The sequence below is a fragment of the Myotis daubentonii genome, chromosome 9, assembly GCF_963259705.1.
Source record: "Myotis daubentonii chromosome 9, mMyoDau2.1, whole genome shotgun sequence".
Taxonomy (NCBI): Eukaryota; Metazoa; Chordata; class Mammalia; order Chiroptera; family Vespertilionidae; genus Myotis; species Myotis daubentonii.
The window spans coordinates 16,343,609-16,367,222 of NC_081848.1; the positions used below are offsets into that span (position 1 = coordinate 16,343,609).

The 23,614-nt window shown below is 42.7% G+C and overlaps 1 protein-coding gene across 1 annotated transcript; it reads right to left on the reverse strand.

The window, feature by feature from the left end:
• Positions 1–1,408: 1,408 nt before the first annotated feature.
• LOC132240609 (rho GTPase-activating protein 20-like) lies at positions 1,409–18,833 on the reverse strand. The gene is made up of 6 exons (XM_059708020.1): positions 18,660–18,833; positions 15,457–15,618; positions 11,386–11,495; positions 9,030–9,219; positions 7,833–7,947; positions 1,409–6,844 (listed from the first exon to the last, which is right to left on the reverse strand). Exons 1-6 carry the CDS (start codon positions 18,747–18,749, stop codon positions 4,968–4,970), a joined length of 2,544 nt encoding a protein of 847 aa, XP_059564003.1. The 5' UTR covers positions 18,750–18,833; the 3' UTR covers positions 1,409–4,967.
• Positions 18,834–23,614: the final 4,781 nt, after the last annotated feature.

A 23,614-nucleotide genomic window follows, 5' to 3' on the forward strand; every position in this document is an offset into this window, starting at 1 on the left:
GTTTTGTTTTGGATTTTTAAAAATCTTTATTGTTGAAAGTATTAGAGATGTCCCCCCTTTCCCCCCATTGGCCCCTTCTAGGCCCATATCCCATCACGTCAGGGCTTCACCACACTATTGTCTGTGTTCATGGGTTATGCATATATGCATACAAGTTCTTTGGTTAATTTCTTCCCACCCACCCACCTCTGCCTTTCCTCTGAAATTCATCAGTCTGTCCCACGCTTCTATGTCTCTGGATCTATTTTGTTCATTAGTTTATTTTGTTCTTTAGATTCCACATATGAGTGAGATCATGTGATACTTGTCTCTCTGACTGGCTTATTTCGCTTAGCACAAATACTGTTTTTTAGCCAATTTACTCATTCCTCGTAGTAGATCAAGAGGCTGCAAGGAGAAGTGCTAAATGTAATTCCAAATTACTGTAATGTAAAATAAAACCTATATGAAAACGATTAGCATTTAAACCTTAGTGTCCTCCAAATCTGCACCATACATTGCCATGTAATATCGAACTCCAGAAAATTAGTTACTTTGCCTTAACAAATAAAGTAGGTTAGAAACAACATTGAACTATCTAAAAATTGTATGCGTGCTCTGCTGCTGAGCAATAACACTGTACAAATTAAGTAACACTATACATCTAATATCATCCTCTGTGTATCTTTTCTTGTGATTTCAAAACAAAAATTTCCAAACTACACTTCAGAGCCATCTTCTAATTCCACCACACAGATGCAGACCTGAAGCTCAAGGAGGCCACTGTGTTTAAAACAAAGGCAATGCAAAGGAAGGATTTATATTCACAGGTGGCTCTGAAACAGAGGACTCATACTTGGGGTAGATAGCACACAGAATTCAGTGGTATTTTTTTGTTTGTTTTACCCTCGTCCGAGGATAGTTTTTCCATTGGCCTCTTAGAGAGAGTGGAAGGGAGGATGAGGAGGGGGAGAGACACATTGATTGGTTGCCTCCTCTCGCACCTTGACTGGGGTGGGGAATTGAACCTGTGAGCCTCTGAGGGCTGTTGTGCTAACCACTGAGAAAAACTGGCCAGGGCAGCAGTATTCTTTCTTTCAGCAGAAAACTTAGCTTACAATATATCCCCATAACCAGAATAGATGTTAAAGTTAACATTTTACTCAACTTTTATTATTCAGTTTTTTCCTTAGTATTGAAATAAGCAGTTTGCAAAGACTTTCTCTTAAGTCATTAAAACATGACCAGGTAGGAAAAGATAAGTTCAACACTTACTACCACAATTTGGCTTAAGTACTTAGAGTTTTTTTTCCCAACAAGCGAAATATGTCATTGGTTCCAGGAAACATTATATCTTTTCAACTCAATGGATGCCATGAAAAGTAGAAAAACACAATGAGGGAAAATTTCTTGAATCCAATGTTTTTAGTACATCAAGGCTCCCTTTTTACAGTAATCTTTGTATTTCTGTAACAGTTAGGGGGAAATTAACATCAGTGTATGTGCACACTGCCTGCACCTCATCAGTGGCATTTCTGACAGTGGGGTGTGGTCTTCAGTGCTGTTATACAAATAATTTTTCTGTACTAATTACATTTTTCTTGCATCTCTTTGAAATGGTGGTTAAACTTACACAGAGTGAACCCCAATGAACTCTGACAAGTAAAGATGCAGCAGTCCTGAGGAACCAGTAATAATGTTCATATGACCTCAGCAGTACTCAGGTCCTGAGTGTCTGGGAGCAACTTGGTCAATCTGGTCAATTATGATTTAAATTCAGGTAAGAAAATATCATACCATCCATTAAACTGAGTTGATGGTTCTTTTGATATGAGAATAAGGACATTCCAGGAGCACAAGGAAAACATAATGCTTAAACAAATGAAGACTGCGCTTAAAGCATGACTTGTTTGGTAAATGGTAAGATTAGAAAAATAGAAAAGCTTTATTTTCCCCCTCTGGAAAGACTAACCATGGCCTATGACTAAAAGCTCAAAGTTCAATTCTACATGAATAGCATTTTATGAAATTTCCAATGGTAAGTAGAAATTGGGCTCATTAACTAGAACAGTTCTACAAAGGGATCATTGCTCTGGGGAGATTGTTAACGTTGGAGAATGGTATTTTATTTAATAGACAGCATGGACTTCATACATATCCATTATCAGTGCCTTGAAAATCAAACAACTTTAAAAGTTAGCAGCAGTTTCTGCAAGTACAAAAATACACATTTATTACATAACAGGATAGTAAAATTTGTCAAGATATATTATACAAACTCAAAACATTTTAGATAAAGCATGAGTCTAATATATTATAGATTAACAGAGTATAATAAAGTGACGTTCTTCAAATCTTACAATATAATACTGTACAGCCATATTAACAAACTATTTACATTATGTCTTACAGGAGGATCTAAGGGAACAAAGAGTGGAAATAATTATTTAAGAACCTCAATATCTATTTCCTTCTATGCTTCAAATTGGGTGGGTGATTTTCTACTCATCAATATATATATAAAGGCTAGAACCAATGTTCTCTTAAGTAGAGAAGAAATGTCTTCCAGAAAGACACTCCAAGCTGGAAGAGCTTCATTCACATCTTGCAGTTCCAACAGTAGTTTTGCCCTCGGGGTAAGGGAGATCCCTGTTGCCTTTATATATCGCAAAAAATGCATGTGGACACTTAGAGGTCTAAGCTATAGGACAAAGTGGAATCTACTTCACACCTGTGAGGGAGATGGCCAGTGTCATGAAGGAGTTCTTTGGACCCAGAGTTATAAAAGCTAATTATAATGCTAAGGGCAAACAGGGCCATGTACCCCAGAGGTAGGTAGCACCAATAGCTAATACTGAAAAGACTTGTTATATCTTACATTTTATTTTTATTTACTTTAGTGATTTTAGAGAGAGAGGATGGGAGAGAGAGAGAGAGAGAGAGAGTAAGAGAGAGAGAGAGAAAGAGGAGGGAGGGAGGGAGAGAGATATAGAGAAACATCAATAACATTGATTTATTGTTCCACTTATTTATGCACTCATTGGTTAATTCTTGTATGTGCCCCAACTGGGGATTGAACCCACCACCTTGGCATATCAGGACGACACTCTAACCAATGGCACTTCCTGGCCAGAGCCACCAGAAAACATTTTTCCCCCTTTAACTGAAAAAAATGCAACATTTAGGACAACAGGAAAAGAACACAACATAAAAGTTTCCTAGTGGCTCAGAAATATAGTTTGAAATAAGCTAGTTTGAGGGAGAAAGGTCCATTTGATGGTGGACTAAAGAGACCCAGTGGGTTCTAAGCAGCTTCTTATAAGTATCAAGTTGAAATGAAGGACGATGCACATCCTTTCCTGACTCTATCCCTCCAGACAGGCTGGCAGGCCTAATAATCAATGGAGTTAATCCAGGAGATGTACCAGTGTCACTTTAAGGCAAGAGAGAGGTGTCCATGGATATAAACCAATGGGGTGGGGTACACACTCTCTGTGAACCATGAATCATTTGGGACAAAAGTATGTAAAAACTCCTGGAGGTAGGGAAATCCAAAGCCAGTGATTGAGAAGGCCCGATAGCCACTTTGGTGGGTATTCTATTCTGCAACTCTTCATAAGTTAGCAAATTCAAAATTGCTCTCTCTATGGCCAAATGATAATCAGAAAAAGGATGACTTATCAGCAATGTTTTCTGGCTGACTACTCTAAGAGGCGGGGCTGCAGAAAACCATCTGGGCAGAGGAGCCCGGCTTTCATCCTGCTGGCAACAGCATTCGTGTAACAGAGAAAAGACTGTTTTGCAGTTTCCCCCACGCTCAGGTAACCAGTGCTTTCAGGTCACCTTCTCACAGGAAAAGCTGTGTTCCTGGAGAACTCTCCCAGCACAGGTCCCTTTGTAAAGAACACTGAGATGAGCGACATTTCCGTCTTTCTCTTCCCAGCTGTTCACTGGAGCCTTTGCAAAGCGGTGCTAATGGAACAATGAATCAAGCAACACAACCAACAAAAAAATGGCATCATGATACTCATGGCTCTTGAGCCACTCTCCTTTTCCCCAGTCTAGCTGCATCATGGGCTACTTTCTGGAATGATCCTGCGAGGACATGTGACTCTAGAAGTCACAGAAATGGACAGTGACTTGGATGAAGGGAAATGTTTCACATGATTTCCTTCATTACTGGGCGTGCTTTTCTTCCCAATACTTGGATTAGTGGCATTTTTCTTGCTTATTTATTGAACACATTCCATGGAGTGTGCATTGTTTGTCTGCACCCTTCCCCACTCCCCGTAATCTCCATGCTTCACTAATGATACCATGGCCTTCTCAGGAGCCTAACGTGATATAATGCATGCTTCCTTTTTATGCTAAATAATAAGCCAGTCAGAGACAGACAAGTATACATGATTTCACTAACAAACAAAATGGAAACAGACGCATAGAGACTGACAGCTCTCAGAGGGTATGGGGGTTGGGGGGCTGGGTGAAAAAGGTGAAGGGATTAAGTACCCCCCCCAAAAAACAAAACAAAACAAACAAACAACAAAAAACCCTCATAGACACAGACAACTGTATGGTGATTACCAGATGGAAAGGGGGTGGGGAGTGACAGGAGAGGGCAAAGGGAGATACATGGTGATGGAAGGAGACTTGACTTTGGGTGGTGAACACACAATACAATATCCAGATGATGTATTACATAATTGTACACCTGAAACCTATATAATTTTATTTACCAATGTTACCTAATAAATTCAATAAAGTTTATAAAAAGAAAAAAAAAGAAGACACTTTCTCTAACTCTGCTAGTATCTCTAAAATTGTAGTAAAACTTCTTGCCACATGGTCTTAGTAAAGAGAATTATTTTATTGTACTAAGTATTAGCAATAATTATCTTTATGCTACCTATTCCAGGTACTTTATACAGAGGGGTCATAATGAATATTGTCTTGATGTTATTAGGCCACTTCCTGTTCTTCCTGTTCTTCTAGACATCAGGTTCTTCTTGTGGTAAAATGTCTTTGGTTGAATGTTTGTCCTCAACATCACACACTGGTGCAGGCCCTGAGTCTGGGCCGGACTCATCATCTATAACCAAAGAGCTGGGCGAGGATATTGCACACGGCGGGATGCCAGGAGAGCACGGCCCGCTACTCTCTCCTTCCTCCTGTGACTTCAGACAGAGCTCCACTGTGCCTTCCACTGGGCTGGGCGGAGAGCTACCGCGTGGCTCGGAGCCGTGTCTGGGATTGGAGGTGTCCCGCTGGCCTGTCTGCGCAGCTGCAAGTCCTGCAGGTACCCTTGGGGGCATGTCTTTCTGTGTCTCTTGCTGTGGGTTGGCTTCTGGAGCCCCAGAAGCATGGGGAGGGGGCTCTGCGGGCCCTGGCAGAGAAGATATTTTCTTTTCCTCTGCTCTGGCTGCCCTGGCTTTGTTTTTGAGGGACCAGTTTTTCAAGCTGGCCATACCATTTCTTAACCATGTGCTGGGATGAAGGGTTACAGAATGCATCTGTGAATGCCACTCTAAGGTGTCCTTTTTTGAATAAGCCAGGCGGCTGCTGGCCTGCTCAGAGGCGGGACCAGGCACTCCAGAAACGAGTCTGGAGCTGCTGGAGTCGGACGGTTCTCCCTGCTGGCTTGGGGCCAGAAAAGTACAATCTACTGGGGAGGACGTTTCGTTGGGTGTAAACACGGAATGCTCTGAAATCTGAGAGAAAGCACTATCCTGGGAGCTCACTGAGGAGCCAGATGGGGAGGTGCCTGGGGAAGACAAGCTAGAACAGCTCGTCCTGGGGCAGGTGCTTAATTTTGAGGGTAAAAGCTTCTCGGGGTTCTGGTCGGTGGCACCACTCTTGCCCACCTCGATCCCCATGACCAAGCTCTGGTTAATGAGCTTTTGGCCCTCCAATTGTAAAGACTTGTGCTGCTGGAGATACTCCTCCTCTCCAGACAACGGGCGTACTTCAAAGCTGCTTTTTTGTGTTTCCTTGAGAAAATACCCCTGAGATAGCTCAGCTTGGAGCGCGCTGGTCGTCGATGCTGGTTTCTGGCAGCGTTGGTGCCTCTTGGAACTCTTGGGGGCATCTGCTGTGTGTGACGGGGCGTGTGCAGGTGTGTCTGCATCCAAGGGCTGGCTCCTGGGACAATCATGTGAGGACATGTAACTGCAAGATGCCACAGAAATGGCCACTGGCTTTGAGGGCGGGGGGCGCTTCACCTGACTTCCTTGCATACCAAAGAAGCCCTTCTTCTTAGCACTTTTATTAGAGGCATTTTTCTTGATATCAGTGCCTGTGACTAGAGCCTGTTTAAAATACATCTTACCCTCTACCTGTGGGGGTTCGTTTTGCTTCAGATGGTCCTCACCTTTCTGTGAGAGAATTGCATCACAGCTGGACTTGCGTAGCTTTTTCTGGCAAAACTCCCGGAAAGAGGACAGCTTTGCATCTCGATAGTTGATGCTGGGTTCGGAGCAGCGCCGCTGTCGCCGCGGGCTTTTCGGAGCATCTGCTGCAGCCCTGGTCAGGTAGCTGGGTGTGGCGGCGCCAGTCGGGGCCCCGCCATGGTCCTGCAGGCTGGCCTCTCCGTACAGTCCTGGGACAGTCACCGGCTTGGATTCGAGAGGCCCTTCCATTTGAATGTCTTCATGTTTAGGATTGTCTAAGTCAAAGTCGCTCAGGGTTAAAAGACCTCCCAGCTCGGGCTGGTCGGTGTCACAGTCACTGAGGCTGAGGACTGAGTCCATGCTTCTGCTACCCTGGCCGAGGGTTGTCACCAGGTCACTGCACGGAGCGTCAACGTCCTCATTCAGCTCGTTTTCCAAGCTGTCATAGGAGGCGTCGGTCATTTGTAAGCAAGAGATACCTGCGGGAAATCAAACCATGATAACCTTGTTAAACACTCCAAGCGCATGCTGCCTAAAAAGACAAAAACTGTGATGCTTAGTTTAATTCTCTTTTCATGTAGATTTTTCAAATTTCTATATTTAAGGAAAAATCCTTAATTTTTAATCACAATTAATTAATCACAATCTCTCAATTTGTCAGTGCAGAATACAAAATAAAATTGTTTGGGTGTACTAGATTGATCTCAGTTCCTGAAGAAATGGGCTTTCCCTAAGTAAGATTTCCTCAAAGCAAAGAGACATGTCATAATACCGAGAAATGATACAAAAAAATAAAGGAATCAATGCCAAGTACACCTGGATTCCGAATGAGACTGCCTTCTAGCGTGGCTTGCTGGTGAATACACGGAATTCACTCTCAGGGCAACCATTTACTAACCCTGTCAGCTTCTCTTAGGTAGAGTTCTTTAATATCCATTATTTATTTAATCTTTAAAACCACCATAAAAGTTAGGCATCATGGGTATCCATATTTTATAGATACAGAACCGATGCTCAGTGGCAGAGAATAAGTGACCAAAGGTCACTGGTGGTACAGGACTGCACAGTCCGGATGCCGTTGCTTAGAAATGGTTTTAGAGTCTCCAGCATCCGAGTGTCCTAGGGACGCAGAGGAAGGGGAGAGAGAAAACGCCCGGCTGCTTCTTGGCCTCCGGGCCTCCTGCTCCAGGTTTAATGCCAGGCCTATGATGTGTATTAGCGTTCCTTGTAAAGTTCTGGTTACAGAAACGATTAACACCATCAAGTGCTAACAGGTTCCTGAAGTTGGGGATCTCATCTTACCCACGGGAACCCCACCAGCAGGCCTTCTAAGGGAGGAGCCCGAGGCCCACTGACCCAGGCCAGTGGCTCCCTTCACCGGAGCTGCTGTGGGATCCAGGACAACCACTGTCCCCCCACCTTCACAGTGTGTTTCTCACGGGAAAACAGTCCAATTAGTCACAATACCTGAGGTATTCTCTCTAATGTCACACCTCACTGACACCTCTCCAAAGAGGGAAGTGATTTCTTCTCCAAATATTCTACAGCAATTTTCAATCACAAATTGAATAAGCAGAGTAACCTGTACAAAAAGGGACAAAATTGAAGTGCCACTTTCCATACAGCATATCTATAAACCATACTTAATATATGAGTGCTGATTTCAACAAAAATGCAAAAGAATCCAGAGGGGAAAAAAAATTATGTCTGTTTTAAAAGTATACGAAGAGTTTCCCATAGTAATTTAGGGATAGAAATACATTTTAATCAGTGCACTAAAGTTATTATTTGTGGCCTTGGCTTAATGCTAACATTTTCATCCCAATGGTTCTGTCTTTAAAATTAGGGTAGTTTTATATATTCTCCGCAGTGTTTGGGGTGAAGAAATATACGTTGTGATTAAAGCCCGTAAAGCATCACTAGACAGACATACGAAGTGTATTTCTTATGTATGAGGCAGTTGTCTTGGGTCTGGGAAGAGGGCGTCCTCTATGGGTTGACTGTGAAGGAGAGAGACAGCTGGAGAGAAAACTTGCATTTTGCCCCCCTGGTCTCTCCCTAGGCACTTCCTTCCCGCAGGCTCCCTAATGGAAGGCTCCTGCAGAAGAGGGGAGACTTCACCAGGGAGCTTTCTGCCTCCCCTGAGCTGTTGTGGAGTCTGGCTGTAGTTTCCCTGCCCCAACAGCTGAGCCAAGGAGCAAGCAGAATGGTGGGTGCGCCAGGCACCACAGGGGTGTGGTTTCAAGTAACCACTTTATGAGCGGGGTATTATCACCACCACCACTTTCCCGAGAAGAAGCTGGATCAGTGTAACTAATTTTGCCCAGGAGTGTACTTCTGGCAAGTGTGGGGCTGAGACTTGAACCCTGGCTTGTCTAACTTCAAAGTTCTTGTTTGTTTTCTCAAATCAACTGCTTATCATTCTGTGGTTGAAGTCAGTCACAGTTTTTTGCCTCTTTCAAGGGAAAAGAGAACTAACCCAACTGCTAGCACTTTTCTGCTTCAGAAACCACTTTTCTATAGTCTACCAGGATAGGATAAAACAATGAATGAACCCAAGTGTATGTTCTTTTAAGAAACTGTCTTTTAGAATGAATACCCTGAATTTTGGGTTCAAAATGGGGACTCAGTCTCCCAGGGCATAAAAATGAAAAACTTCATTACCTTTTTTGTAAATTCGCCTTCTAATTCTCGGCTGTAGGTAGTAGAAGACCAAAGAATGCTCGGAGCGATACACACCGCTAAATTAAATGCGTTCATCTGATTGGATGAGGAGTGTTGCTCAATGTTGTGTAGTACCCCAAAAAGGTACCTTAGAAGAACAATATTGGCTCTCGGAAGCTGGTCCAACAGCCTGAAGACAGAAAACAAATGCACTCTTTAAGCAAGACATTTCATCAACTATTTGTATGAACAGGCAACCCTTGCTTTCCATGAATTCCTCATGCAAAGCAAAACAGTCCAGATCTGCAGGAGTTTCAGTTAACATGGTACTATGCAAAGTGAGCACTGCCTGTACAGGAGGAGAGAAAACAAGCCTGGGGATTTGGCTATTTGTTTTGTACACTGTCTTCACAACTCAATGAAAATGTAAAAGATTGCACAAAAATGGATCCCCCAAAATTTACCTGAAACTAATGTATTTTAGTTTAATCCTGCAACATTTCAGAATATTCTCCACCAAAACCCCACAAAATCTTTCTGATGAAACTCAACAACCATTCAACTTAAAGTGCTCCTTTGTTCCAAAGCGTATCTCTTGGTGGGAGCCCAGACTTGAGCTATTAGGCTGCCTAGTGCATTCTGAGAACTGGGGCTCTGCTCCACTAGCTTCCAAAGTCAATCTGTCCCGAGTCTCATCTCACTGGTATCACTTTCACATGTAAGTCAAGCTTATGATAGTCTATTTCCTACTATTCTCCTTTTGTAAATGATAAGAGGTTTTTAAATTATCATTCACTGAAAATGATATTTACTACCATCCAGAAAACTTATATGTTGATATCACGGTTGTTGCCTTTTTAAAACAGAATCTGCAACCAAGAGGAGAAAATTAGTCTGATTCCTGTTGCAAAAACAACAGAGGCATTTCTTCAGTAAAATGAAGTCACAATGAGAGTAGTTTATAGGGACAAATAATGAAAGATATTGAAACAGACCAAAAGGTTACTGAGTGTGCTCAATGGAAAGCAAGACACTGTCTAGTACACGCCTTGGGTTACCTGGTTTTATGGGGGCCTTAAGCCTTTGAGTTAACCCTACAAACTCTAAGTTATTGATGACAGTTACTGGTGCACCTAAGACTTGCTCATAGAATCAAAAATTCTGCCTTGTCAAGAGATAAATGATTTATTTGTGCTCTCTCACTACCCCTCAATGCCTCAGTAGAGGAAGCCAGTTTTGTATCTATTTATAAATTCTTTTCTGACTCAACTACATAAGTTGTGGTAGTTTGAAATCTCCTTTGAACTGGTTGCAATATCTTATCAGTTCTCTCATTAATTAATGATTTAAATGAAATCTTTTACACGTGTTCATTTTATATTTGTATGAGACTCATAGTGTTACCTTTTTTTTAAGGAAATCATCCTTAACAGTAAGGTGTAAAGTTTTAGACAATGAGCCATAAGCACAGAATCTCATCTTCACTATCTCTGGATGGTTTCCACCAAACCATCAGGGAAGCAGAGAGTATTTTGTGACAAGGTTTCGCTTTCTGTCTCCAACAGTGGTACCATGTTTTTCTCCAGACAAGGGATGTCTATCAACAGCAGGATGTAGGGAATAACTTCTATTTTAAAATTGTTCAAGAAAAAAACTGTATTCAAGAAGCATATGCGAACAATGGTATTGGGATTTTTGGATTTTCAAAGAACTGGAAGTGTTGCTTTTTTGATGGACACTTCTTTCTTGCTCCCTTATAATGCAGGGAATATGGAGGGGGTGGGGGGTGGTGGTGGTGAGTTCTGCCAGCAGCTTCCTTTGCCTGAGTACAGACGATGCACTCCTTGTGATCAGACTGCATCTGTGCAACTCCCCTTTTCCTTGATGTTTTTCCAGAGCCACCTGCCTCTCTGCAGTGCTCCCACAATGCCCTCCTCCACGTATCTCTTCTATAGCACAGACTATACTGAATTGCAATTGTAATTCTGGCTTTACCTGTGAACTCTACCAGACTGTGAGTACCTTGTGGGAGGAAATTTTCTCTGTGTGGATTCAGTTGGCGAATGAGATATATAACGGGTTGTCTGGTTAAATATTTACCAAAATTAAGATCATAAATTGGGTTTATAGTAGGCTTTTGTCAACGCCTCTCAGATTTGGACATATAGAAGGTGTACAAGGGTCAAGTGTGCCATGTTACTAAGATTAGGGAGAGAACAATCATAACAATGACAGCGTCCAGCGTAAATCTGTTTTTAACTGGTCCCCATGGATAACATCACTTCACGAGATGAGCTTATAAAACATATGTTTTTTAAAAAGTATTTTTGAGATGTGACCAAATTAGAATAGTTACCTTTGAATTGTATTTATTCTCTCTTCATCATTTCCTTGATCCATTACACAGACCCATTGGTCATAGAGATCTGATGAGAAAACACTTCTGGGAATATGTCGTAGAAAATCCTGAGAGAGAGGGAAAAACAAATATTTTAAATCATTATTTCATGCTAAACATGTACTGGAGTGATTATAAAACATTTTGTTGAAAAGAGTTAAGTCTTCTCTTCTTTGGAATACACAGTTCTTGTTGCCAACTCTCCACTAATGTGCACATGTAGAAATTCATGCTTTGACTTTTTTTCTAGCAAAAACCAGAGGAGCAACCGGAGTCTGGATTGTAACGGGAAAGATACAGGACAACCTCTTTGGGCTGAAAGCGCCTGTTTGTTTACATTTTAGCAAACTAGTATGTGACAGGGCCTGGAAAGTCATCCTAAATCCCCCTTTCCCCTCTCCTAATGTAACCAGCATCCAATCATTCTATACATATTTACTCATATGTACCAGGTACTAGGGACAGAGCAGTGAAGAAAACAGAGTCCCTGCTACTTTCAAACGTTATATTCCGGCGGAATTGCTGAGCAATTCCCATCTAGAGATAGAGTTTCTCCCTTCTATTCCCCATGGAAGGACTCTCACTACTTGGGGAGAAACAGCATTCCAGGCAGTGGCTGGGCTCTGGCAGCCTGGGGACGCACCCTGTGCCTGGTGTACACTGATTAACACGTGCCCAGCACACTCTCCTCTCTGGCCTTCCAGACTCTGTTCTGCTGAACCATTGGTGGGGCTGGTGTGGTGAGACCAGATCATAGTGCATATTCTTATGGCCAAGGATGTTTGTTGTTTGGCCTTTGTTTATAAAAAGCTTAAAAATAAACTAAATTTGGTTCTGGTCCTATGTTCATTTCTGTCTTAAGCCAACTCTCTCTGTTGCTTTTGGCATGGCATTCACAAAGCTAAGCTTGCAAAGTCTGATCTCTACCTCAGTAAACTTTAGGCAGAGAAAACTCAGTTTCACGTCTAAGCACTGTACCCACGGTTGGCTATCATTCTGCAAGTTCATGGAAAGAGGTGAATGATGCAATTGGGCAATTTAAATATTGCTGGAAAACCAAATTACCAACTTTACAAAAGACAACGCAACTTGTTACTTACATGTCATGCTTATATTACTGATATGAAGGCTGTGACACCTCACTGTTATAGTTAGCTGATTACATGTGTCTCTCCCCCAGTAGCTCATGAGTCCTCCAGAGCAGGGGCGGAGACCTCACTCTCTACTCGTACACTTCAATGTCAAGCACAGCCCCACACAGAGTGGTGGTTATTACTGAGCTGTTGCTATTTGCATATGGACAAATATTAGTGAGGGACAAGGGAAGGCCAACTAAGTATAATTGAGATTCCAAGGTAATTTTATGTGTCTGCAACAAGCAGAATCCGAAGTAACCGCTTGAGCTAAAGCTGACCCCCAAGGTAATTTTAAAAACCTCTTTGTAGTCACGTCTCCTATCATAATACAATTTTTTTTAAAGAGTGGCGAATAAGCAGGAAGAGGACTGATTCTTGCTATTCTATTATGCTATGTTTCTCTGTTCTATTACATCTTCCAGTAGAAATGTACCTGGATACTTGTGACTCAGATGTGTCTTGACAAACGTTACCTCTTTTTGGGTAAAGGTATTGAATTTTCATAATTCCAAGCTAATTTTAGTTGCTGAACCTACTTTAAAAGTCAGATTCAAAGAGGCAAAATCTGTTATTTTTAAGTGGGACATGACAATAGCACTCTTTTTCAATCTCAGTGGAACACATACTTATGATCTGTCTTGAAGAAAAGCATCATTAAATCTTAAACCTACACTTGAAAGATAATAGGTCGTAACATCTCAATGAACTCTCCACAGCTGGAATAACAAGTTATGAAATACAACCGCCACTGCAGCTGAGAATGGTTATGAGAGCTGGTCCTGAATTACAATCACCGCCGCCCAGCACTCAGCTGAGTCTCCTGCCCTCCCCAGCCAGAGCCCTGGTCACCAGCAGGACTACCAGGCTCATCGGAGATGAGATTCCTGCAGGGCTAAAAATGAACTTTCCCTCAAAGGTCTGTTGGATCAAAGTTACAGCATCTCAAGCAATTTTCTGTCAATTATAGTTTGAAGAGTTGAGCTTATACTTAAACAGAACCAGCAGAAGTAAAACATTAAAGGAGACCTAAAGTAGCACTTCCAAATAGACTTAAAAACAGGAAACAAAACAAAAGCTCAAAAACTTTAACTTTTGGCAAAAAGTATGTCCTTTTCTGCAGCCACTTAGAAGAAATGAGAGTAAAATGCAGTTACATGATTATAGAATGTCAACTACTTGTAACCTATTTAACCAGACTTTTCAATCATTTGGATTAATTTTGTCCTTTGCTTATTTTTGTACAAGTAATACTTCTCCAATTTGGAATGTAGTCAAACTCTTCTAGGACTCTACTTTTGTAATAGCCTCAATAATTTAGCACAAAATCTTAAGAAGTGTGTGCTGTGAAGAATAGCACGTAGGGAAAATGTCCTAAAACAAAGGCTTAAGCTTCTTAAATTAAGAGATGGGAGAAAGCCCAATTAGATGAGTAAAAAAGAAAAAGTAATTGTGTGTGTGTACTAGTATATATCTCCCTGACATATATCTGGCTGCGCACACCATGCATATCTTTATTGTATTCCAGGGCTGAAGCGTAATCATAGTAATTGCACCCTGTGCAATACAGATTGGATGAGCCTGGCTCCAGCTCCTCAGTTCTTCTGAGTGTCCTTTACTGCACAGCCTGCGGCAGGGTTAAGAGCAGACATGGCCCATTTACCAAGAATCATCTGACGGTGCATTAAGTCACGAAGTAGGATTCTGTAAGCAGTTCCCCACCCCACAGGGTAGGAGTAGGGTGTGCGAGAGTCTTCTTTTTTTTTTTTTAATATATTTTATTGATTTTTTACAGAGAGGAAGTGAGAGAGATAGAGAGTTAGAAACATCGATGAGAGAGAAACATCGATGAGCTGCCTCCTGCACATCTCCCACTGGGGATGTGCCCGCAACCCAGGTACATGCCCTCGACCGGAATCGAACCTGGGACCTTTCAGTCCGCAGGCAGACGCTCTATCCACTGAGCCAAACTGGTTTCGGCGCGAGAGTCTTCTTCACCATGTTTTCCTTAACTTGGTTTTCATGCTCCTGCCCCAGAATGTGGCCGGGCCTTGTCTCTGCCCTGGCCTGGTGCTTCCCACCCAGCTGGGAGACGGAAGCCTGAGGCACGTCTGCAGAAGCTACCCGTAAGGTCAAAAGCTCTGCTAAAAGCTGGTTTTGACTCTACATTTTCTAAAACTGTGAGGTATTTTCAAGAATGTGGGAGGAAAACATTTTAGAAGTGCTCTAAGCCAAGTGTGGATGTGACTTAAGTAACCATGGGGTGCGGGTGAGAACCGTAAAAATGTCAGGAAAGGTTTTTATAAAAGGAGGCCGAGTCCAGAGCCACTCCTTGCCCCACTGTCATTTTAAAAGGCATTAGGGACAAGGAAGGCTCCATGCCTGCATCAATGAATGGAAGTTTCAGGGGCCTCAGAGAGCAATGTTTGTGTCAGTTGGCAGGCAGATGCTTGTTTGGGATAGTAAGCTTCTTTTTCAAAGTTTAGTAAAGTGCATTTTTGAGAGAATTGCATTTTTTAGGAAGGTAGTGAGATTGTGAGGAAGTCATCATAGCTAGGATGTTTGTTTTGGTAAATGTGCTCTATGTGCTTTGAGTATTTGAAATTTAACTTAATTTACATATAATATTTTTCACGAGGGAGCAGAAGTCATGATGAGAAGAGTGGCGTGGGATAGAAAAACTTAAAAAGTACGGCTGACATGACATGCCAAGCCATTCATGGGCTGTGGCTTCTAAAGGACAATCTTCACTTTTGTGAAATATTTTTTTTTTTAACACTTTTTAGGTTCTAATCTATGATGGTTCTTTGCAGAAGGGAATGAGGTCAAAATGAAAGGAACCAGTTGTTCCTCCAGAGGTGCACTGTGGGGTGATGGAGGGAGGGAGAACTCCTACCTTCAGAACAGACGCTATCACGAAAATGGATTCAGTGTCCAGGGGCACGTCTGCTCCCGCGTCCAGCTTCTCCTTCAGCTCTTTGCACAATTTCACACTGGCGCACTGTCTGAAGATGCCATTTGTGAGGGGTCCGTTTTGATTAAGGAAAACAAGAATATCCTATGGGGAAGCAAAGGGGAAACAGGCACTTTACACATACCAGCGATCTCTCTCTGCCAGAGGCGAGGGTGGACGAGGGGACGGCTCTGGGGATCTGGCTGGATGGACTGCTAGAGGAATTAGTCAACTTATTTTTTGGTATCTCTAAATCTCTGTTGTTCTCTTTATTCAACATCTAAAAACCATTTTACCTCAAACACTTGCTTTAAGGAGACTGTCTTGTTTCAATGAACCAATGGCCACTTTAAACTCAGATTTCTTTGCTTCAAGGTCTCTGTCACCTGGTCTCTTCTATCTCACTACTCTCTCCCCATTACTCTCCAATACAAACTCTTTTCCCCAAATATGGAAATATTATTGTCAAACTCATTCTCCACTTGCTTGTCTTTCTTTTAATGCATCTCCATACTTCATTCTACTTCCTGTATTCACTTCCTTCTTCCCCCCCAGGAGGCTTTCTCCATCCCAGTCCATTCTGGCCATATTTCATTTTGGTTTCTTTCAAGCTGTATGTCCTCTGCCTTCAGGGCAGGAAAAGAATGGGTGTTGGAGACAAGCAACCCATGGGATTTGAAACCTAATTATAGCACATATTTACTGTGTGATTTAGGATAAACTTGAGGCTTTAAAATAAATTTGTAAGGTAGGGATGATGATGATGACTACCCCAAATTCTGTTGTGCAGGGGGAATTGATAGAGTAGTGAGGCTAGTGTCTGGTACTTACAGATGCGCAATCCATACTAATAAAAGGGTAATATGCTAATTAGACCAGGAGACCTTCCAGGAGACCTTTCGGATGAACTTCCAGACAAAGTCATGGTGGTGGGACCAAGGTAGAGGCAGTTAGGTGCAATCAGGCCGGCAGGGGAGGGCATTTGGGGGAAAGCAGGCTGGTGGTGGAGGACAATTGGGGGCGAGCAGGCCAGTGGGGGGGCAGATAGGGGGAATAGGTAGCGGGGGCTCAGTTGGGGGTGATCAGGTCGGCAGGGGGGACAGATGGGGGCAATCAGTCTGGCAGGGTCGGGCAAGTGTGGTTGATCAGGCCAGCAGCAGAGTGGTTAGGGGCGATCAGGCAGGCAGGCAGGTGAGCGGTTAGGAGCCAGCAGTCCCAGATTGCGAGAGGGATGTCTGAATGCTGGTTTAGGCTCAATCCCACAGGGGTCCCAGATTGGAGAGGGTGCAGGCTGGGCTGAGGGATACCCCTTTGTGCACGAATTTTGTGCACCAGGCAACTAGTCTACACTAATAAAAGAGAAAAATGGTAATTGGCGTACGGCGCTACCCTTTTCATTGGCTAATCAGGGCTATATGCAAATTAACTGCCAGCTAAGATTGGCAGTTATCTGCCAACAAAGATTGGCAGTTAACTGCCAACAAGATTGTGGCTAATTTGCATATGTAGACACCATGCAGGGAGGCGAAAGGGAAAGCCGGAAGAAGTCCCCTGCCACTGACAGTGATCGGAAGCCCAGGGGGGAGCTAAGAGCTGGGGGACAGGGCAAAGGCGGCCCTGGGGCCGCTTTTGCCCTGTCCCCCAGCCATGATCGGAGAATCAGGTGCCTTTTCCGACCTGGCCAGTGATAGCTGGAAGTAGGGGTGGAGCCAGCGATGGGAGGTGGGCACAGTTGAAGCTGGCAGTCCCGGGAGCTAGGGGTCCCTTGCCTGGGCCTAAACTGGAGCCCACGATCGCGGGGCCGCTGCAGCTGCAGGTCCCCGCTGCCCGGGCCGAACGCCTAGGCCAGAGGCGTTAGGCCTGGGCGGGGGCAGAGGCTGCAACCGCGGGGAGCTGGGGGTACCGTGCCCAGGCCTGACACCTCTGCCGGAGGCCTCTGGCCTGGTCAAGGGGCCGATCCGGTGATTGGTGATCGGAGGGTGATGAGGGTCAACTCCTCTGGCCGAGGCATCAGGCCTGTGCGGGGGGCGGAGCAAGCGATCAGAGGCAGATGTGGCTCCCCTTCCCAGGCATGATTCCTGGGCCAGAGGCCTCAGGCCTGGGCGGGGGTCAAAGCCAGTGATCAGAGGGAGATGGGGGTCCCCTGTCCAAGCCTGACACCTCTGGCGGAGGCGTCAGGCCTGGACAAGGGGCCGATCAGGCGATCAGAGGGTGATGGGGGTCTACGCCTCTGGCCGAGGCATCAGGCCTGGGCAAGGGGCAGAGCCAGCAATCGGAGGGGTCTGGGGGTCACCTGCCCAGGCCTGACGCCTGGGCCAGAGGCATCAGGCCTGGGCTGGGGGCAGAACCAGTGATGGGGGGAAATGGGGGTCCCCTGCCCAGGCCTGACGCCTCTGTCAGAGGCATCAGGCCTGGGCAAGGGGCCGATCTTGTGATTGGAGGATGATGGGGGTCAACGCCTGAGGGCTCCCAGTATGTGAGAGGGGGCAGGCTGGGCTGAGTGACACTCCCCCCCCACCCACATACCCAGTGCACGAATTTTGTGCACCGGGCCCCTAGTATACTATAAAATGCATTCATCTAGTAGAGTACTTAGAGGACACTAGATACTCAATAAATGTTGCTTAACAATGGTCATTTGGAGATAAGACAAATGCAATAGTTTTCACCTGATCCACTCTAATCAGGTGAAAAATAACTAAATGCCAGAGGATGTATTTTTATACATAAATACTTGAAATACAAATAAAACACATGTAAGATTTTTAAAGAGCATATGATTGAGTAGTCTCTACTGCTAAAGGGATTAAAGGAGATTTTCAGAACAATACAGAATTCAAGAAAGGAAGTGAGAGAAATGTGAGGGATAATGCAAATTCTCTACCAAGCAAATTCTAATCTACCTGAGCAGTTTATATGGCTCTTTTCTAAGACAAGTAGATTAGATGATCTCTTTCTATTGTGTCTAACTTATGATTCTGTTAACAGCTTAATCAGATTTTTATTCTTTGAAGTAATAATAATAAATATTCTCAGCCAAAGCCATGGTATCTATATTTCCATTTGGGTATAGATTTGCCTCTCAGAGCTCTCTCCTTCCCCAAACCTCCCTTCCCATTGGTGTTCCAGGCCAGAGTGAGACTTACCAAGATAGGTTTGGGCAGATTGTCATTCTCACAGATATTTGGCAGAGACACTCCAAAGAGCTGCCCTGTCATAGGAGAGGTTGGGGACATGGGCAAGTTATCCAGGTGAGTGCCAGAACCCCGCCAAAAGGCCCAATTGATGATAGATCTTCTCCTTTTAAATGTCTTCTGACCTGAATCTAAGGAAGAAGTGAGGTAGAAAAACCAGTTTAACTCACTTTACCTTATTTCTACAGTTTCTATTTTTATGTTACACTCATTACTATGACTCAAAGAGAAAAACTGCTTATAGGTATCCTTTATTACTATTAATTTAATCTATGAAGTTTCATGATAATATTTTATAAATTAAGAATCAAATGTTTGGGTTATCATCCTGCTCCTTTTTGGAGCATCACTGGTTTGTTTACATGAGTTTTGGCACTGAATTCTCAAAGGTGAACGAAAGGGTCCCTTATTGTACTGTAACAGCTTAAAGCAGTGATGGCGAACCTTTTGAGCTCGGTGTGTCAGCATTTTGAAAAACCCTAACTTAATATTCCTTTATAGCGTCCATTTTATTTACTGAAGAGTAATAGGCCTACCTCACAAATACAGGTGTTTTTTTTGTTTGGTTTTGTTTTGGATTTTTAAAAATCTTTATTGTTGAAAGTATTAGAGATGTCCCCCTTTTCCCCCCATTGGCCCCTTCTAGGCCCGTATTCCATCACGTCAGGGCTTCACCACACTATTGTCTGTGTTCATGGGTTATGCATATATGCATACAAGTTCTTTGGTTAATTTCTTCCCACCCACCCACCTCTGCCTTTCCTCTGAAATTCATCAGTCTGTCCCACGCTTCTATGTCTCTGGATCTATTTTGTTCATTAGTTTATTTTGTTCTTTAGATTCCACATATGAGTGAGATCATGTGATACTTGTCTCTCTGACTGGCTTATTTTGCTTAGCACAAATACTGTTTTTTAGCCAATTTACTCATTCCTCGTAGTAGATCAAGAGGCTGCAAGGAGAAGTGCTAAATTTAATTCCAAATTACTGTAATGTAAAATAAAACCTATATGAAAACGATTAGCATTTAAACCTTAGTGTCCTCCAAATCTGCACCATACATTGCCATGTGATATCGAACTCCAGAAAATTAGTTACTTTGCCTTATCAAATTAAGTAGGTTAGAAACAACATTGAACTATCTAAAAATTGTATGCGTGCTCTGCTGCTGAGCAATAACACTGTACCAATTAAGTAACACTATACATCTAATATCATCCTCTGTGTATCTTTTTTTGGGATTTCAAAACAAAAATTTTCAAACTACACTTCAGAGCCATCTTCTAATTCCACCACACAGATGCAGACCTGAAGCTCAAGGAGGCCACTGTGTTTGAAACAAAGGCAATGCAAAGGAAGGATTTATATTCACAGGTGGCTCTGAAACAGAGGACTCATACTTGTTGTAGATAGCACACAGAATTCAGTGGTATTCTCTTTTTGTTTTACCCTCGTCCGAGGATAGTTTTTCCATTGGCCTCTTAGAGAGAGTGGAAGGGAGGGTGAGGAGGGGGAGAGACACATTGATTGGTTGCCTCCTCTCGCACCTTGACTGGGGTGGGGAATTGAACCTGTGAGCCTTGGGTCTGAGGGCTGTTGCGCTAACCACTGAGAAAAACTGGCCAGGGCAGCAGTATTCTTTCTTTCAGCAGAAAACTTAGCTTACAAGATATCCCCATAACCAGAATAGATGTTAAAGTTAACATTTTACTCAACTTTTATTATTCAGTTTTTTCCTTAGTACTGAAATAAGCAGTTTGCAAAGACTTTCTCTTAAGTCATTAAAACATGACCAGGTAGGAAAAGATAAGTTCAACACTTACTACCACAATTTGGCTTAAGATACACACTGTACTTAGAGTTTTTTTTCCCAACAAGCGAAATATGTCATTGGTTCCAGGAAACATTAGATCTTTTCAACTCAATGGCATGCCATGAAAAGTAGAAAAACACAATGAGAGAAAATTTCTTGAATCCAATGTTTTTAGTACATCAAGGCTCCCTTTTTACAGTAATCTTTGTATTTCTATAACAGTTAGGGGGAAATTAACATCAGTGTATGTGCACACTGCCTGCACCTCATCAGTGGCATTTCTGACAGTGGGGTGCGGTCTTCGGTGCTGTTATACAAATAATTTTTCTGTACTAATTACATTTTTCTTGCCTCTCTTTGAAATGGTGGTTAAAGTTACACAGAGTGAACCCCAATGAACTCTGACAAGTAAAGATGCAGCAGTCCTGAGGAACCAGTAATAATGTTTATATGACCTCAGCAGTACTCAGGTCCTGAGTGTCTGGGAGCAACTTGGTCAATCTGGTCAATTATGATTTAAATTCAGGTAAGAAAATATCATACCATCCATTAAACTGAGTTGATGGTTCTTTTGATATGAGAATAAGGACATTCCAGGAGCACAAGGAAAACATAATGCTTAAACAAATGAAGACTGCGCTTAAAGCATGACTTGTTTGGTAAATGGTAAGATTAGAAAAATAGAAAAGCTTTATTTTCCCCCTCTGGAAAGACTAACCATGGCCTATGACTAAGAGCTCAAAGTTCAATTCTACATGAATAGCATTTTATGAAATTTCCAATGGTAAGTAGAAATTGGGCTAACTAGAACAATTCTACAAAGGGAACATTGCTCTGGGGAGATTGTTAACATTGGAGAATGGTATTTTATTTAATAGACAGCATGGACTTCATACATATCCATTATCAGTGCCTTGAAAATCAAACAACTTTAAAAGTTAGCAGCAGTTTCTGCAAGTACAAAAATACACATTTATTACATAACAGGATAGTAAAATTTGTCAAGATATATTATACAAACTCAAAACATTTTAGATAAAGCATGATTCTAATATATTATAGATTAACAGAGTATAATAAAATGACGTTCTTCAAATCTTACAATATAATACTTTACAGCCATATTAACAAACTATTTACATTATGTCTTACAGGAGGATCTAAGGGAACAAAGAGTGGAAATAATTATTTAAGAACCTCAATATCTATTTCCTTCTATGCTTCAAATTGGGTGGGTGATTTTCTACTCATCAATATATATATAAAGGCTAGAACCAATGTTCTCTTAAGTAGAGAAGAAATGTCTTCCAGAAAGACACTCCAAGCTGGAAGAGCTTCATTCACATCTTGCAGTTCCAACAGTAGTTTTGCCCTCGGGGTAAAGGAGATCCCTGTTGCCTTTATATATCGCAAAAAATGCATGTGGACACTTAGAGGTCTAGCTATAGGACAAAGTGGAATCTACTTCACACCTGTGAGGGAGATGGCCAGTGTCATGAAGGAGTTTTTTGGACCCAGAGTTATAAAAGCTAATTATAATGCTAAGGGCAAACAGGGCCATGTACCCCAGAGGTAGTTAGCACCAATAGCTAATACTGAAAAGACTTGTTATATCTTACATTTTATTTTTATTTACTTTAGTGATTTTAGAGAGAGAGGATGGGAAAGAGAGAGAGAGAGAGAGAGAGAGAGAGAGAGAGAGAGAGAGAGAGAAAGAGGAGGGAGGGAGGGATAGAGAGATAGAGAAACATCAATAACATTGATTTGTTGTTCCACTTATTTATGCACTCATTGGTTAATTCTTGTATGTGCCCCAACTGGGGATTGAACCCACCACCTTGGCATATCAGGACGACACTCTAACCAATGGAACTACCTGGCCAGAGTCACCAGAAAACATTTTTCCCCCTTTAACTAAAAAAATGCAACATTTAGGACAACAGGAAAAGAACACAACATAAAAGTTTCCTAGTGGCTCAGAAATATAGTTTGAAATAAGCTAGTTTGTGGGAGAAAGGTCCATTTGATGGTGGACTAAAGAGTCCCAGTGGGTTCTAAGCAGCTTCTTATAAGTATCAAGTTGAAATGAAGGACGATGCACATCCTTTCCTGACTCTATCCCTCCAGACAGGCTGGCAGGCCTAATAATCAATGGAGTTAATCCAGGAGATGTACCAGTGTCACTTTAAGGCAAGAGAGAGGTGTCCATGGATATAAACCAATGGGGTGGGGTATACACTCTCTGTGAACCATGAGTCATTTGGGACAAAAGTATGTAAAAACTCCTGGAGGTAGGGAAATCCAAAGCCAGTGATTGAGAAGGCCCGATAGTCACTTTGGTGGGTATTCTATTCTGCAACTCTTCATAAGTTAGCAAATTCAAAATTGCTCTCTCTATGGCCAAATGATAATCAGAAAAAGGATGACTTATCAGCAATGTTTTCTGGCTGACTACTCTAAGAGGCGGGGCTGCAGAAAACCATCTTGGCAGAGGAGCCCGGCTTTCATCCTGCTGGCAAAAGCATTCGTGTAACAGAGAAAAGACTGTTTTGCAGTTTCCCCCACGCTCAGGTAACCAGTGCTTTCAGGTCACTTTCTCACAGGAAAAGCTGTGTTTCTGGAGAATGTTCCCAGCACAGGTCCCTTTGTAAAGAACACTGAGATGAGCAACATTTCCGTCTTTCTCTTCCCAGCTGTTCACTGGAGCCTTTGCAAAGCGGTGCTAATGGAACAATGAATCAAGCAACACAACCAACAAAAAAATGGCATCATGATACTCATGGCTCTTGAGCCACTCTCCTTTTCCCCAGTCTAGCTGCATCATGGGCTACTTTCTGGAGTGATCCTGCGAGGACATGTGACTCTAGAAGTCACAGAAATGGACAGTGACTTGGATGAAGGGAAATGTTTCACATGATTTCCTTCATTACTGGGCGTGCTTTTCTTCCCAATACTTGGATTAGTGGCATTTTTCTTGCTTATTTATTGAACACATTCCATGGAGTGTGGATTGTTTGTCTGCTCCCTTCCCCACTCGCCGTAATCTCCATGCTTCACTAATGATACCATGGCCTTCTCAGGAGCCTAACGTGAT

What these genes read in the sequence shown, in the direction of transcription:
- LOC132240609 (XM_059708020.1), bottom strand. Translation starts at nt 18,749, where the DNA reads ATGTCCCCAACCTCTCCTATGACAGGGCAGCTCTTTGGAGTGTCTCTG. An exon ending in TGATAGCGTCTGTTCTGAAG is followed by an intron (nt 11,496 to 15,456) that starts GTAGGAGTTCTC and finishes CCTCTCTCTCAG; the next exon opens with GATTTTCTACGACATATTCC. An exon ending in CATTAGAGAGAATACCTCAG is followed by an intron (nt 6,845 to 7,832) that starts GTATTGTGACTA and finishes GATTTCCCGCAG; the next exon opens with GTATCTCTTGCTTACAAATG.